Source organism: Strigops habroptila, chromosome 1 (assembly GCF_004027225.2).
Source record: "Strigops habroptila isolate Jane chromosome 1, bStrHab1.2.pri, whole genome shotgun sequence".
Lineage (NCBI taxonomy): Eukaryota > Metazoa > Chordata > Aves > Psittaciformes > Psittacidae > Strigops > Strigops habroptila.
This window is the reverse complement of record NC_044277.2, coordinates 38,489,738-38,507,328: the sequence shown is the minus strand read 5'-3', so window position 1 is coordinate 38,507,328 and position 17,591 is coordinate 38,489,738. Positions and strand designations below refer to the sequence as shown.

At 42.8% G+C, this 17,591-nt stretch overlaps 1 protein-coding gene across 1 annotated transcript; it reads left to right on the top strand.

Annotated features, from left to right (window-relative positions):
• The first annotated feature begins 1,320 nt into the window (after positions 1-1,320).
• Positions 1,321-16,693, top strand: SDCBP (syndecan binding protein). Its single transcript, XM_030507512.1, has 9 exons — positions 1,321-1,468; positions 6,353-6,418; positions 9,266-9,344; positions 11,483-11,589; positions 11,916-12,074; positions 13,131-13,306; positions 14,272-14,443; positions 14,985-15,076; positions 15,972-16,693. The coding sequence occupies exons 2-9, from the start codon at positions 6,368-6,370 to the stop codon at positions 16,024-16,026; spliced, it is 891 nt and encodes a 296-aa protein (XP_030363372.1). The 5' UTR covers positions 1,321-1,468; positions 6,353-6,367; the 3' UTR covers positions 16,027-16,693.
• The last annotated feature ends 898 nt before the right edge of the window (positions 16,694-17,591 follow it).

Genomic DNA, 17,591 nt, shown 5'->3' with positions numbered 1-17,591 from the left:
TCAAGAAATGAGGGTTGGAAAATATAAATTCCAAGAAATCTCTGTTTATCTTAACCAAGATTATGATTGCGCAGGCAGCTCAAGTGGTGAAACAGCCTCTTAGTGCCAGAAGGAAGGGAATTACCCTTCCCACTCATTCCTATGTCTCCCTCCTCCTTTCTGCCGTTTCCAGCCACATCCTCTCTTCCCTTGCTCTGGGTGGTGCTGGTGCTTGCAAGATCCTTTTGTTGCTGGTTTGGTTCTCTAACCCAGCAGAAAAACATTCATGTTTTTTGGTGGATTTGATTTCTGCTGGAGCAGTGAGGTAAGCTGTGCCACAGAAGAGCCTGACAACTGCTGTGACTGGCTGAGGACAGGAGAAAGAGACTAGAGGTGGGAGCAAACCTCTAGTCTGTGCTTATCAGTGCTGGCAAACTGATAAAACTCCTTCACAGAACACTGGTTTCTTAGCTGAAGAGAAGCTTTAGGGTGCTGAACACATTTAATGACCTATATGATGGACAAGATTTGAGAACAGGCAAAGAAGCAAGCAAAGAATCCTAGTGAAGAAGGATTTTAAAGACTGAAAATTGAAGCTAGAGAAGTTCATGCTATAAATAAGGCAAATGGCAAATGGAATAATTATGGTAATTCAGTATGAAAGCCTCTTTCCAAGCTCGTTCTGGGATTTTCCTGTCCCTGGTATATTTACATCATGGTTTCTCCTGGGGAGCTTCTCCAGGAGATGTGCTCAGCATCAGAGGCGTTCCAATGGGAGAAGGCCCATGCAGGCACTGGACCATGGGCCAGGTGACATAGTCACTGTCACTCTGGCATGTCACAACTCGCCAACACCAGGCCAGCAAACATGGGAAACAAAGCTGATACATGGCAGCTCATAGAATCATAAATCACAGAATGGTTTGGGTTGGAAAAGACCTTAATGCTCATCTAGTTCCAACCCGCTGCCACGGGCAGGGACTGAGTTGCTCAAAGCCCTGCCCAACCAGGCCTGAGCAGGGATGGGGCAGCCACAACCTCCAGTTAGCAGAGCGTGCTTTATTACAGGACCGGGAACGGGTGATAAAAATATTCGAAAATGAATGAAAAAATACACTTTTCCTTCATTAAGATAACAGCTGTGAACTAATAAAGGCAAACGAGTGATGTACAGTGCAGAACTGAAGAATGCCAGTGGGGAGCCATCGGATAAATAAAACAAGCGGCAGACGGGAGCGTTGCCAGCAGCGGGAGCCGTTTCTAAGGGCGCTGAGCCTCCTACTCCCGGCCTCCCGACCCGCCACCTCACAACCCCCAGCCCCTTCCCCGCCCGGCCCCCTCCGCCGCCGCCGGAGCATGCGCGGGGCCGGGCTAGTTCCGCCACCACCCCGCTCGTCTCATAGCGGCGCTGCCGGGACGGAGGGGAGCCGCTGCCGCCCGTTTCCGCGCTGAGGGTCCCGTTGAACAGCCGCCGCCGCCTGGGCCGGAGGTAAGGAGTGGCCGGGGCCTACTGGCGGGGTTCCCTCTCCCGCGGCCCATTGCGTGCGGGCCCGGGGCCGCGGCCCGTCCTCGGCGGCGGGAGGGGAAGGGGACTGGGGGGAGGGCTGTGAATGCGGCGTCCGGGCATGGCGGAGGGAGGGGGGGTGAGGGAGGGTGGGCCGGTGCCGAGCCGGCTTCCTGCGAGCGCAGCGTTGTCCCCGCTCCTGCCGGGGGCCGTGTCGCACTCCCGCGGGCGACCGCTCCCCAGAGCCGGCCGGGAGAGAACGGGGGCTGGGGGTGGGGGGCACGATGCCGGGTGAGGGGTGCTGCCTCCCCGGGGGGCTCCTACGTTGGCGGCCGGAGAGAACAGCGAGTAAGTAAGCGCCTGTGTGTCTGTGTCCGCATCCCGCCGCCGTCCTGGGCTTTGGGGTTCTCCTGACCTCTCTCTCGGTCAGGCTCCGCGGTCATTGCGTCAGGGCCGTACTTCTCGGCCAGTTCCCGTAAGGAGGCTCGGACGTTCTCAACAACGTCTTTAAAAATACGGGCTCAGTGTTGTTAAATGATGCGACGTGCCTTTTCGGGCAAGCGAGCCCTGCTTCAGGTCTGAAATGGAGGCAGCAGATTTCAGAGCTGAGCGTGTAATGAGAGCGGTTGCTCAGAGGCTAATTAGGTATGTTTCAGAAGGGAGACACTGAGGTGTTAGTGGAGAATTTGTCTTGCAAAACAGTGTTGCTCAGTTCCTGATATCTCAGTGTGACCTCCAGGTTGTTTTGTTCTGGATCTACTCTAAAAATGAATTTTGGGGGTCATGAACTTCTAAGGTTCAGCGTAGGGGTTGGCTTTGTGGCTTGCTGTAATTTTTCTACGCTCACAGGTAGAAATCACTTGTGGGTGCCATTGTTTAGTTTGGTTTAGGATTTTTTATTCCTTCCTCCAGTATTTGCTGCTGGTGCTTTGGGAGACAGCAGTTGCTACAGACTGGCCAGAGTTGGGGTTCAGTTGGATCCCGTGCTGGGTTCATCTTCGTGTTTTCCAACCTGGAGAGCTTGTTTAGAAGCCTGTTTCCTCCCAGCCACGCCACTGAGGGCAGTTTGGGATCACTCCTACCCGTAAGACTTCCTGCTGCCAGCCTCAGGGTGTCACGAGTGCTGCCTTTCTACGGGTCTCTGGTCAGCGGCATGGCACTTCCCTTTAGCAAACAGGATCTGCTTAGTGGGACGTACTGATGGGCGCTGGTAGTCAGACTTTCCAGCCAAGGGCACTGAGAGATGGGGAGAGGTCTTTGCTACTGGGTTGTGTAGGTCACCGGCTGAGTTACGGCTGTCCCTCCTGCCCCACACTCTTCCTCTGGCTTTCACTTTTGCTTTCCTAAATGTTTGTGTTCCTTGCAAGAAGTGGGAATATGGAAATGATCAAGGAAGACTGTTCTGATGTCAGTGTAGATTTTCAAAAGAAAAGGAGGTTATAGTGACTCATGTTTCATGGTAGCCACTGCCAAGTTCCTAAAGCCGTTAGTGCCTGCTGCAAGTCTTGTTTATACTGTGAATAATGTTGCACAGAAGTCATGGACAAGTTCTTCCTGCAATTACTGGTGGTCCCTGGCAATGGCAATTGTTATTTTAAACTAAATGCTGTGTTTTTGTGGATCTTGCGTTACCTAATGAGGGGTATTTGTGTTACAATGCCTGTGCAGAAATTGAAAATGCCATATGCAAAAGTTACGAGCTCACTGGATGCAGTTACAGTGGTGACAGTTGTTCTGGCTATTTAGTTGGGAAAACCAAAACCAGTGACTGGTGAGATTAAGATGAGGGATCTAGCCCATGAGCTCCTTGGCAGCTTGGTAGCAAGTTGAGGAAGGTGATTATCCCTCTCTACTCTGCTTTGTGAGACCCCACCTGGAGTACTGCATTCAGCTTGGGGTCGTCAACATAAGAAGGACATGGAGCTGTTAGACCAAGTCCAGAGCAGGCCACGAAGATGATTGGAGGGCTGGAGCCTGTCTCCTCTGAAGACAGGCCGAGAGAGCTGGGGTGGTTCAGCCTGGAGAAGGCTGTGGGGAGACCTTATAGGACCCTTCCAATACCTAAAGGGGGCCTACATGAAATCTGGAGAGGGACTTTTTACAAGGGCGTGTAGTGACAGGACTGAAAGAGGGTAGATCTAGATTAGACATTAGGAAGAAGTTCTTCACTGTGAGGGTGGTGAGACACTGGCACAGGTTGCCGAGAGAAGCCGTGGCTGCCACATCCCTGGCAGTGTTCAAGGCTGGGTTGGATGGGGCTTTGAGCAACCTTAGTGGAAGGTGTCTCTGCCCATGGCTGGAGCTAGTTGATCTTTAAGGTCCCTCCCACCTCAAACTGTTGTGTGATTCTATGACAAACACTTGGGTTTGTGAGGCCTTGGCTGTGGAGGGGAGGTGGCTGGGAAGGTTGTAAGGTGGCAAAATAAGCTGTTGGAGTGTTGTCTTATGTGATCTGAGAACTAATATATGTTTAGCTTTGCTAATACTTTGCTACAGAAAGCACCATGTTCCTCTTTGTATGCGAGAGGAATGTTGAGGTATCCTGTCTGTGACAAATGTCACCAGTAATTGTGTGCAGAGTGAGACTGGTCTGTGGAGCAGAACTAAAGCTGGCTGAGGTGTAGACATGCTGGGGTTTGTGGCATGGACGTTGGTCAGTGGGATGAGGAACCCAGCAGACCCTGTGCTGTGCTCCATGGCTGTGCCTGTGTCTGAGATCACCATCTGCAAAATGCTGCTCTTGTGCTGCTTCTCATTGCACTACAACAGGGTGACGTCTTTGGGAGCACACTGTTCTTGGCCTGCCCTCTTTTCCTGCCTGCAGGAAACAGAACTTTAAACTGGTTTTACATGTGTATGTTTAATTTATAAAGCTTCCAGGCTTCAAGTGTGTTTGGTTTAGTTGCGACAATTAATGAAAAATATCAGTGGCAATTAAGTATTACAACATAACTGGCCACGTGCTCACAGTTTAGATCTCTGTCACATCTAGGGCATGCTTTTTTGAAGTTTTAGTTGTAGTTTGACATGATACTGAAGCTGTTGGACACTGCTGAACAAATAGAAAAAGCTGTTGAGAGCTTACTGTAATATGAAGAGATGTCTATTGTCTTACTGCAGTATCACATTAGGCATGAGTGTGTGTAGTTTTTTTTCTTTCAATCAAGTTAATATCTGCATTTAGAGAATCCATAGTGGAAGGACTTATGCAGTGGTCACTTTGGAGGGAGTGCTAAATTGCTGCATGAATAAGGACCTCTGTTCTTTGGATGAGAAAAAGAATCCCCAAACCGAAAGCTTTTTAATAGAGCTGTCTGATTAACTGTGTTCTGTGTGCCTTCTGTAACTTGCAAAACTATATCAAATTTCGTTGTGTACTGTTTCTGTCTTCCCCCACCCTAGCCCCCATCCTCCCTGCCACATTAAAATATTCCCATATGTTGATGTGAAATTTATTACGGTTTTGAGAAGTTCAGCTGACCTTGGTGAGACTGTGCGTGAAGGAGCTCTGTAAAACTGTGATTTCCTGAAGCCTCAGGTGCCTGCCTGTAGCAGAGCTGGACGTCGGCGTGGCGCCTTAGAGGATCATGTGAAGTGGGTTGCTTGTCTTTTTGCACCCTGCATCACCTCCCCCCTCCTTGGCTTTCTTTTGTTGGATTACTTCGTGCTAAGTTGTCACAGGGCTTTCCCAACATCACATGACAGCCAGCCTGAAGCTCCATGTGTTTTGTAACTTACCGCTGACTGAATCTCACTGGTTTATGGTCTCCTGCTGCACTTAATGTGTTGCAAACGGACATGGGAAGCCAGTTCTCTTTAGTGGTTTCTTACTGGTTGTTATGGTTTGACCCCAGCTGGCAACTAAGTACCACATAGCTGCTCACTCACGTCGCCTCGTGTTGGGTGGGGGAGAGAATCAGAAGAGTAAAAGGGAGAAAATTCATGGATTGAGATAAAGACAGTTTAATGGGCCAGAAAAGGAGGAAAATAATAATGATAATAATAAAAGAATTAGAATATACAAAACAAGTGGTGAACAGTGCAATTGCTCACCACTTGCCAGCTGTTGCCCTGCCAGTTCCCAAGCAGCACCCCCTGGCTGGCTGACCCACCCCCCAGTTTATATACCGAGCGTGATATTCTGTGGTATGGAATATCCCTTTAGCCAGTTCAGGTCAGCTGTGCTTCCTCCCAACTTCTTGTGCTCCTCCAGCCTTCTCGCTGGCAGGGCATGAGATGCTGAAAATACTTAACGTAAACACTACTTGGCAACAATTAAAAACATCAGTGTGAGATCAACGTTATTCTCATACTGAATTCGAAACACAGCACTGTACCAGCTACTAGTAAAGAAATTTATCCCAGCCAAAATCAGTACACTGGAGTATCAGAACTGATGAAAATGTTTAGATACTTTGGATAACAGAGTGAAAGCTTCTGCAGTTGTATAAAAATAGTGTCCCAGTTGGGAGGAGAAGTAGGAGGAGGGTGATCAGATTTTTCCTCTTAACCCTCATCGTCACTGCGTCATGGCTTCCTAAAGTCTGCCTTTGAAATACATCATGTGAAATGGTATTCTCTGTATAGGCTTTCTCATGAATGAGACCTATGACAACACTAAGTATAGTAAATAAAGCTTACTAAGCAAAGGCTGTTATTGATAGTAGATTAAATGGGTAGTCTTAATGGAATTTATTGCAGTGCTAGGTATCTGTAGTGCTAAGACTTGCGGGTCACAGATCACTTGTTCAGCACTATGTCTGCTTTCTTTTTCTTTTTTAAGTTGTAATGCTCAGTAAATATCTCTGAGGACTAACCCTGTTGTTTGTTTGCTTCCCCCTTTTTTGTTTTGGCCTTCCCGCTACCCAGTGAGACTGCATCAAAATGTCTCTCTATCCTTCCCTGGAAGATCTGAAGGTGGACAAAGTTATTCAGGTATGGTGGGCTTTAATAAGATGAGTTTTGATGGCAGTAATGTAACTGATGATATTTAATCCAGGTAAGGGGAGACTTATTGTAGGTGAGAGTTTGTTTTACCATCACACTCTAAAAGGGAAAAGACAAACTGTTTACTTTGTAGCTTGATATAATATGATTAATGCTTATTTCACTACTGTTTGGCATATTTATGTTTTGTGTATTCATTTATAGTAATTTGCTTTTAATGTGTTGATATGTTTGTGTGGGGTTTTTTTTTTTAAGTATAAATACTTGATCTTAAGTAAACAAACATAGACAGTCTCTTCTTGTCCTTCAGCTCTGATGTGATGGATAGGTGTTGACAGAATTAATAAACCTGCTGTGTCTCACTCTTGGTGCCCAAACCTGTGGCAGAAAGTCTTCATGGTCAGTTTGGCACAAAAAAAGAGCAGTGGCTCTCTTGACATTATCTGGAATCAGACTTGTCCTCTGGCTGTTGCATGGTAGTGACCAGTTCTCACAATACTTCCAAGATTATTGCGTCTCTATAAAACACTTTATGTATAAGAATATTGGTGGCTTTATTAGGAGAGGATGGAAACATCTGTGAAACAGAATAATGAAAAACATCTTAATGAATAAAAGCTCCATAAGAAATTCCACATGAATGTATTTTATGAGAAGTTTCCTTGCTTTCTTCAGCATTGTACCTAACTTCCATTTTTCTTTCCTAAACTTAAACTGGATTCTCTCCCAGTTTAAACAACAGCAGGGAGTTCTGCTGCATTTTAGGGTGGCTGCTACTTCTGTCCTTGTCCTTCTCACTGGGAAGCAATCAAGCAAGTTGCACAGAAGAGCTTTCTAACTCTCCTGTGCTCTCCCAGAGTGGATTGCCTCAGCCTCAGACCTGTGTTTGTATGTGTGGGGTGGGGCTTTTGAAGTTGTGAGTGCTGTGTTGGGATTTCTCCTTGTTGTGTCTGCCCACCCCATTATTATCTTACCAAAGTCCTTTATCTACAGTCAGGTAATGCTGACGTGGAGGGGAAAAAAAAAAGTACCCTGGAGCCATGAATGTGCTCCTTCAGCCTGTTAATGACCAACTGCTAGAGTTTATAGATTGCAGTTTAAAATTGTGGTAAATGTAATAATTAAGCCATTACATTTTCACTGATATTTTTCCTGGTGTTATACAATAATTTGAGCTGGAAGGGACCTTTAAAGGTCATCTTGTCCAACCCCCCTGCAACGAGCAGGGACATCTTCAACTAGATCAGGTTGCTCAGAACCACATCCAGCCTGGCCTTGAACGTTTCCAGGGACACCTCTCCAGACAACCTGTTCCAGTGTTTCACCACCCAAAAATTTCCTTCCATGTATCGCATTTGAATCTATTCTCTTGTAATTTAAAGCCAATATTACCCCTTGTCCTATCACAATAGGCCCTGCTAAAAAGTTTGTCCCCATCTTATAAGCCCCTTTTAGGTACTGGAAGCTGCTCTAAGCAGCTCTCCCCAGAGCCTTTTCCAGGCTGAACAATCCCAACTCTCTCAGCATGTCCTCATAGCAGAGGTGCTTCAGCCCTCTGATAGTCTTTTTGGCCTCCTCTGGACTCACTCTCTCTTGTGTTAAGTGCCCCAGAGCTGAACAGTACTGCAGGTGGGGTCTCATGAGAATAAAGGGGGAGAATCAGCTCCCTCGACGTGTTGGCCACAGCAGGTAGCAAAAGCTAAATTATTTGCCTCTCTCCAAAAGTGCATTATAAAAATGCCTTTTTTAATATGTTTGAGAGCACTCTAGCAGAAAAGGGGGCAGAGTACTGAATGACAAAGTCTGTATCCACAAAAAGTGAGTGAGATTAAAATGACCGCTGGTTAAAAGAGACAGACTTGATACATTAAATATTCTAGCTTGTTCTTTTTGTCCAGTTGGAGGCTATTCTTCTAAATACATCTGATATTCTGAAATAATGAGTCATTCTTGTGCTGAAACTTTTTTCTAAAAACAACTTCCTGGAGAGAGGACTATGAAGTCTTCTATTTTTAAGCATGATTTCCTTAAAAACATTAAGTAATTCGACCATCACGTTATGTTAGATGATTTATGTGTCCTGTTCAGCATAATGTTTCACTGTGTATTTAGTATTTTCCCTCCCACCTTTGGCATTCAACCTTTTTCAGCGTTTTTCACTGGTCATGATTACACAAGACCAAAAAAATAGTAGCTGAGGTATTGAGAAAGAAGGAAACTGGCTTGCCTTGTATGGTCTCTTCTATTTATGAGTCAGTAAGCAATATAGAAATCAAGCTTAGTGTGTTTACTGTAGTGGCAACTTCTGTAGAAAAAAAAATCATCTTAGAAGGTCCATTTCTTTCAGAAGGTATTAAAGTAGTAGCATTGGATTGTGTGGGACTTGCAACCTGTAATGGACTACGGCAGAAGTCATGAATAATGTTTGTAAATGGTAAAGAGATAAAGCTACTGCTATCCAGCAAAAAAAAAGTAATTGCAAAATGTTGCCAAAGGTCATACCTTAAACTTTGTCAGCAAAGCTTAATGTGTCTTTTAAGGCTCTTTAATTTGCTTGATGACAAAAATGGAACAGGTTGACAGTATAGCTTTTCTGTATTATCTAGTAGCCTTGTCTGTGAGGAAGATATCTCAGATCTACCAAAATAGTTTTATGCTACTACAGCGTTAAAGTTATTTATTTCAAAGAAAGATTTACTTCAGAACTTCAAGATGAATAGTAACTAGCATGTATGAGAAAAAAGAAAATAATTAGTTTCCTGCCTACCTAATAAAAATATCGTAGATTGTTTTTCTTTTCCTGTGCAAGATAATGTGAGTTTCTTTGGTTTTTAGGCTCAGACTGCCTTTTCTTCAAATCCAGCTAATCCAGCAATCTTGTCTGAAGCTTCTGCTCCTATTCCTCATGATGGAGGTAAGCTCATGTTCTCTGTAGTATCCTGATGTTGTGGATAGTTGTTATGAAACCCTAAAGTTAACAGAACAGTCAAAAACGCCTACAAATATGTAGTCCTGTTTACAAAGGGTGAGACCATGCCTTTAGGAAGTGCCAATATCCACCCTGTAAGGTGCTACAGGAGTCAAAAACAGTGTTTGCTTATAAAAGGAAGTTTTGACCAACACTAACTCTTCTCTCAACTTTTTGAAACCTTTTCCAAGTGAGCCTGGTATAACAAGATTTGCTGTTGGTACCATTTGAGCTAGTTTTAACTCTTGCCTCAAACAGTTGTTGTTACTTATCACATGTATATCTTCAAGCTTTAGAGGGCAGCATGCATCTGCCTTTTCTCTTCATACAATCTTAATTAGGAGCAGACAAACACAAATCTGTCAGCAGTGAAGGGCCAAGGAAGCTGGAACTTAATCTTGTCATGCTGTCGACATTAAGCTTCCAGCAGATTTTTGGGATCAGATGTCTGGTGGGAAAGCGATCAGACCTAAAGCTGAATGACTTGTATCCCTTTCTCCTGCTTTTCTCCCATGTACTTCCACAAAGGTGGACAGGTATGTCTGAGGTCAGAGCTCTGGGTTAGTAAGTTACACTTGGTCTAAAAAGTCTAAAGCCTCTAACCAGCATGACCAGCAGCAGTGCTGTAACGGCTGTCAGGAATGCTGGTGAATCAGATATTAAAGCTTGGAACTTTGTCTCCCATTGCCCTCTGGATGCTGGTGACTTTAAGGCAGGAGTTTGTATAGCTTGCCAGAGAGCTGCCTGGCATAGATCCTTTCGGGAACAGATACTTAGCTGACATAACCTCACCAGATCTGAGTTCACTTCAGCAACCTTCTGGAGGTTTAGAAGGTAGCTTTATTATTAGACAGGGTGAGGAACCAAGATGGTTCAGCTTCAGTTCCCTTCTTGTTCCTTGTTCCCTGTCCAGAATTTTAATTCTCCTGCAGTTTCTGTGCATGCTGGCCAGATGCCATAATTTTGACGTCAGCTTTGCATGGATTGCTCAGGAGCTGTGTACGGCTGAAGAGTGGTTAATTGCTCAATATATCCCAAAAAAGGGAGGCCTACTCCATCTATAGGATGTGCCAACCCTGCTAGGAATCCCTCTGTTCTGGCAGAGGCAGGAGAATATACAACATCAAGAGCTTTTGGATGTGTTCTGCTATTTGGAGGTCACTGTTTTGAAGGAAAATGTAATACAGCAAGCAAAGATGCATCCCGTGTTGTGGTCTTTGATGAGGAACAAAATCGATCAAGTAGCTGCAGAAGTCTTGTGCAGCATTAGTTGTGTATAACTCCAGGGGCTTGAAAACGCAAGCAAAAATAGAAGAAATAGTCATTAAAATCTTATTAGTTGATATTGGTGAAACTACAAGCTGATAGATCAATCTGGAAATAAGATCAGACAGCTCTCCTGAAGCAGCATGCAAACATGACCACTGAAAGTGCAAAGGAGTGAAAAAAGTCTCATTTGTACTGGAATTCACCTTGCAATGACATTTGTTCCTTCCTAGAAAAGTTACTTTCCATTTCTGGTCAAATGCGGATTCTTAAAATAGCTGGTTTGATACACGTACCCCTAAATGAACACTAGAAACCGAAGCTTTGTGAAGTGGGGAGCCTGCTGGCTTCCGGGGCTGTCCCTTACACCACGAGCTTCCCAAGCAGCCTTTTCTGTCCCCTGCGATTCTGTGAGAACAGAAGGTGGGCTCTTAAGATTTCTCCTAACTGCCTTCTGCTAAATGGCACCAGTTAATTACCTGTGGAATGTTAAGAGCAATATCAAGCTTATTTCCAGAGTGGTTCCACTCAAGGTCTGACAAGTCTGTTGGTTTAACATCCTTTCCTCCTGTTCCCTGCACCCCACTCCCCTCTGGTGTAGAGAAAGCTCCTGCTGGATATTTTAAGCTGTGTTACTTTTCTAAACTGGGCTAGAATAACAGTCCTAATTCAAGTGGCTCTGCCATCTCAATTTTCAAATAAAGTATGTTATTTCAAGTCTTGTGCTATTGTAATTGTACATGTGAAAGCAGTAACTGCTCGTTCTGTTAAACCAACAATTGTACTGACTTTTGTTTTGTTCTGTTTTTCTCCTATAGGTTTGTACCCTAGATTGTATCCAGAACTTTCTCAGTATATGGGCCTGAGCCTCAGTGAGGAAGAGGTGCAGAGAAACTTACCAGTAGCAGCTGCTCAGCCGCAGGGTGTAAGTACCAGTCAAGCATGTTTTAGAAAGCAAAAGTATAAAGACTATATGTATATTTAGTGTTCTAGAGACTAGGCTATTTGTCTTAAGTAGCATATATGACTGATAAATGAATTGTTTTAAGTAATAGTGCCTTATTTTAACCTGGCCTTAAACTAAGCAGTGTATTTCCAGTGTTGGGGGCAGGGAGGCAAAGAGCTGGTGTTGTGACTAACTTTGTGTGTTGGTTTTATTTTTGCTTTTTCTTAATATCACTTCATATAAATTGATTTATAATTATTTAAAAAAGTTGAAACTAAGTTGTCTGGCTATTTTGTTTTAATCAGCAACTGGTAACACGACCTTCTACTAATTACATGGTAGCTCCAGTGACTGGAAATGATATTGGAATTCGCAGAGCGGAAATTAAGCAAGGCATCCGTGAAGTCATTTTATGTAAAGATCAAGATGGCAAAATGGGACTTCGCCTGAAGTCAGTTGACAATGTAAGTACAGAAGCTTGCTTTTTGCTTATAAAGATCTTACTGCAGGATTAAATTAGTAGTGGATTTAGTGTATGGTCACAAAATTGTCTTGTAATATTTTTTTCCACTTCAGAGCATGATACTGTCCTTCAGAGCAGCTGTGATACTTGTTAGCAGTTCAAGACTTCTTGTCTCTAGCTTTGTGGAAACACTGGGCAGTGCTTAAAGTTCAGCAGTATGCAGAGAACTGCCCATGGCCTAGAAGTAGTTCCTCTTTTATCAATTCTTGCAGCGTGTTGCTGTAAGGAGTAATTTCAGAGTAGGATTGTTTCCTTGATGTGAATATAGCAGCAAGAAGATCCTTAAACCTGCTCTGGAGCTTCTCTGTTTCAGCACTTTTTGATTCTCAACGTGGAAGACATTACTCTGTTCTTCCCCCTCCTCCCCTTCCCCCAGTATTGTCTGCAGCTTTCCTTGCTATACCTCACTTGGTTTTTAGGGGTACTTTGACTAGAAATAACTTTAGTGCCTTGTTTTCTTATGTGAGGTGCTAACAAATCATAATTGATAAAAAGTTGAAAACTAACATGGTTGTGAAAGAAGGAAAATCTGCCATAGAGTTCCTAGCATTGCTGATCTGTTTCTGCAGCTATATATAGACTCTGAAGTCTGGTAAAAGAATTATTAGTTAAATGCATAAGGAGATACTCAAATTTACCACTAGTCTGTCTTGATCCAGTTGTTCAAATTTCTTCTTAGAATAGTGTTTACCCTTTCAAGTAAGGTTTTAATGTTATACTTGTGTCTTTAATGTCTAGACAGAACAGATTTGCCCATTTCTGAACTTCATTCTAGCATTAATTATCTGTCAGCCTCTTAAAACCATCTAGAAACAGACTGAAATTTCAAAAGCGCCTTTTAAAGAGAGGTGATTACCAAGTGCTTCTGTCTGGTTGGTTGGTACTACACAGAGAACGGAAAACCTTAAAGGGCTGTGTGTTCTGTCACTGGTCTTCAGCTTTAAGGAAGAACTTCTCTGCTTTATTTATTGATTTATTTTTTTTTCTCCTTTTATAGGGTATATTTGTCCAGCTAGTTCAGGCAAACTCTCCAGCATCCCTCGCTGGTCTGCGGTTTGGGGACCAGGTCCTGCAGATCAATAGTGAAAACTGTGCAGGATGGAGTTCTGATAAAGCACATAAAGTTCTGAAACAGGCTTCTGGAGAAAGGATTTCAATGGTCATTCGGGACAGGTAAAGCCAGCTACAGACGTGGATTGTCATCATCTGTCTCAGAGTAATTCGGTGGGGTTTGGGTCTCCCCTTGCTTGAGCAGGACTGCCAGCATAACAAAATCTGTTTGTCCATGTACTTCAATAGTAAAGATCCTCAGAAATGTTCCCTTTTGTGGGGAACAGTCCAAGTAGTTGTCAGCTTGTAAACTTCCTGTGCATGCTTGCATGGGTGTGCGTGATGGGGGCATAACATTTTTCAAGGTAAACTAAGGAACGATAGCACAAATTGGATTTAAATTCTGAATTCAGGAGTTCCCTGCTGTCTTGACTTTTGCTTCTACTAATTGAGAAAGCAATAAAAGATGGTGCCAAAATATTTGCTGTATTAGTGAATACATCTGCATTTTTTACTGTGATAGTAGTCTTCTGAACTCTTGCTTATATATGAATTAATGCCAGTTTCATTAAAAAGTATGCTTGATGAATCAATACAGAATTTAAACTGAAGTAATGATTTACTAGCTTTTTAAGACACAATTTAAAAGTTTATTGTCTGTAGAGCAGTAGAAATGATGTTGGGTAAGCTTCGTACTCCAGAATCCTGTGGCATACCTACAGCAGTTAAAACTGCCTGTGCTGTTTTATCTACCTTGTAATGTTTGTAGAGAAAACTTAATTTTTAATGGACATTTGTGTTTGGTTGTGGTGGGTGGGTGGGTGTCGTATGGGATTTTTGTATTATTATTATTAATCCAGATGGTGGATTTCCCTGTAAAACAGGGAAAACATGTAAGGTTTATAAACAAGTATATATTAATATAGCAAAATTAACAAAATGAAGTTAAACCCATCTACTTTTCATTGTAGGTGATGTATGAGTCTCTTAGATCTTTTAGTAAGTCTAAGATGCTGAAATAGTGCGTGTGGTTCTTTCTGTGGTTTAGGAGACTGAACACACGGTTTTGCATTTTAAATGTCTTGTAGGCCTTTTGAACGAATTATTACTATGCATAAGGACAGCACGGGGCATGTTGGTTTCATATTCAAGAATGGAAAAATAACCTCAATAGTGAAAGACAGTTCTGCTGCGAGAAACGGACTTCTTACAGAGCACAACATCTGTGAAATCAATGGCCAGAATGTGATTGGATTGAAGGTAAAATAAATAGCATGCTGTGGGTGTGAGCCTTTTGTGTGCATATAGTAATTGTGTTTGGAGAGGATTATAACATGTTATTCAGTGGCCATAAAATAAGAAAGTAAGTCATGAGAGGTAATTTCACTTGATTGGAAAGATGTATGTGTTTTGTGGCTTCTCTGCAGTTTTGTAGCTGTAGGCAGGGCAAGTCATTCCCTTCCTCTGCCTCTTTCTGTCCAACACTCAGTTTTTATCTTTAGTCTAAGTTTGCTGGCAAAGAAACCTAAGCTTCTTCCTGCCAGCCTGTGTCAAACTCTAGTAGGAATTCTGTGTATAATGTCTATATCCCTTCTCCAGTCAGTTCATGCAAGATACTGATAACCAAACACCCAGAAGTGGTATTGCAAGTTCAGTGATTTGCCCTAAAGGTTAAATACTCCAACCAAGGAGTTGTGGGTCTGTTAAGCTGCATAAAATGGGTCTAGAAAAAGCTCTTGAACTACTGCTTTGTTAGTCAGCTTGAGTAATGTTGCTTATATGACTTCTTGTTTAATAACAGGACCCCCAGATTGCAGATATCTTGGCAACAGCTGGAAATGTAGTGACCATTACTGTCATGCCTTCCAGTATTTATGAGTATATAATAAAGAGGTAGGTAATAAACAACATAGCCATGATGGTGTTATAATCAAGTTGACAGTGACTGGTTTTTGTAGGTTAAATGTACTTGTGATAAGACCTAATTACAAACTTACCATGAAGGCTGGAGAGGGGTGGGGGGAGTCTGCAAATGTGCTTAATCTGATGTTTTAGTCAAACTGCTGTGTTTTGGTTCTGTTTTTAAACTATTCCTATGTTAGCAATGCTCCTTTGCCTTTCCTTCTCTTGAAAAACCCTTTCCTAAAGGTAATTTGATTAAACTTGAATTTCCAAGAACTTTGCAGTACATGGATAACCCAAGTATGGGTTACCATGAGACTAAAATGTTTGTAGTGCAGCAGATTCTGGTGACGTAAACATTATTCTTGGGAGGATATGGTAATTTTTTTTCTAATCCATTGGCAGCAGTGGCTTTCTACAGCTAAATTTCTCCTGCAAAAATGTTTCTGAAGTTGCTAGAAATTAATTATGCTTCATGTATAATTGAGGGTTGGTTTTTTGTATCCATTCCCCCCGCCCCCTTGGTATGCTTTTCCTTAAAAACGGGGTTTGGTCTAACAGCCACCTTTGCTCCTTGCCCTCCTTCCCTCATGTTTGTGATACTACCCTGCCTTGCACACATGCCCACATCCTGAAAGATGTTGGTGATGCACCTCAGTGAGTAATAAAAACATTTCGTTTCATGGGCTTCTCCTCTGTGACCTTCTCTTCTGTGAGTGCAGCTTGTTGCAGCTTTCAGTAGCAACGTACTTGTCAGAAACAGTGGAGTAAAAGGCCACCTTCATCATTCCCAGCCCTTTAATACAATTTAAAAGATAGTGATCAGAAGCTTTAGTGGTCTTTCACAGTTGTCTCTTAAAACTGAATGCCTTTCCCTTTTCTTTAGGATGGCAACTAGCATTATGAAAAGCCTGATGGATCACTCCATTCCTGAAGTCTAAACTTGCATCATGTATGCTTGTGTGTACATATACATAATGATGATTCCACTAAACTTGGGCTATTATACTCAGTGATTTCTTTCTTCTGCACATGAGCCTTTCTGGAGGCTAAGAGAAGATATGCTGCATCAAGCACTTGCATCTATAATGGCTGGGAATGTTACAGTTCAACATATCTTTTTTTATTCACAAACTGTAAAACTTGTAGCCTTATATGCTTGACAAATGTGAAATTCCAATTGTTATGACTTCTTTTCATAGGTCTTTTATTTAGTTTACTACTATTATAAGCCTTGCGACTAAAGGAACCAGATGTCACTTGCAAAGTTACTTGTTGTTATCTAGGACAATGCTTTGCTTTGTATGTCTAAGACAAATGAGTATTTTTACTGCTTTCTGTTTGCAAGAATAGATTTGAAATAGCATTTTAGAAGTATGGCTAGTACTAGTTAATAGTTTTGTTCTAGTAAATACTGTTTACACAAGAATGCCAGCTAAGCTGAATATAGCTAAAGGCATCATTCAGTAAGTAAGCGTATTAAATAAAAGTAGTGTACAGATACTCTCTTTATTACTTGTTATACAAATTGTAACTAATGTGCTTATCTCTCGCCTTAACCATGTTCTTAAGGATTCAGAAATAACCAAATAAATGACTGAAACTTTAGGTACTCTGTGCGTGTACTTAAGATGAGCTAAGAGAGGCTTGTTTTGTTGAGGTCAGTTTCAACCAACAACAAAGACAAGATAGGACATAGTTTAAAATTGCTTTCTAAATAATCTTACTGCCTACAATGTTGAAATGTTTTAAAGGGTAGATCTAGGATAGTTTAGACAAGATGCTTAACTTCCTTCATAGTTTCAGTCTAATGCATGGAATAGCAGCCTGACTGTTCTACAACATGTACAAATTGTATAGTTGCATTTTTCATTTTAAACTGTTTGCAGTTTGCTGGGTGTACTGGGTCTGGTTGGGATGGAGTTAACTTTTGTTGTAGCAGCTGGTATGGTGCTGTGTTTGAGAGCTGTGACTAAGTGTTGATAACACACCCATGTTTCTCCTATTGCTGAGCAGTGTTGAACAGTGTCAAGGCCTTCTCTGCTTCTCGCTCTGTCCCCTGCCCCAGTGAGTAGGATGGGGTGGCCAAGAGGCTGAGGGGGAACACAGCTGGGACTGTTGACCCAAACTGACCAAGGCAAAATTCCACACTGTGACATCATAGAATCATCACATTCAGCAATAACTTGCAGGGAGTCTTTCCAAAGTAGTTGTTGCTTGGAGACTGGCTGGCAGCAGTCTGCTGGTGGGAGGTGGTGAGTGATTGTGCATCACATTTGCTTTTTTCTCCCGCCTTCACTCAGTAAACTATATCACAACCTGCAAAATTTCCCAGCTTTTGCCCTTCTCACTCTGTTACCAATCCTGCTGTGGGGTGAGCGAGTGAGAAACTCAGTGGGGGCTCAGCTGCTTGTTGGGGTCAGCCCGCTGCAATAGGTCACAGGCATGTTCAGCTGAGACTCTAAGTGGTCTCTACTTCAATACCAGTTCTACTGAGTGATTTCTT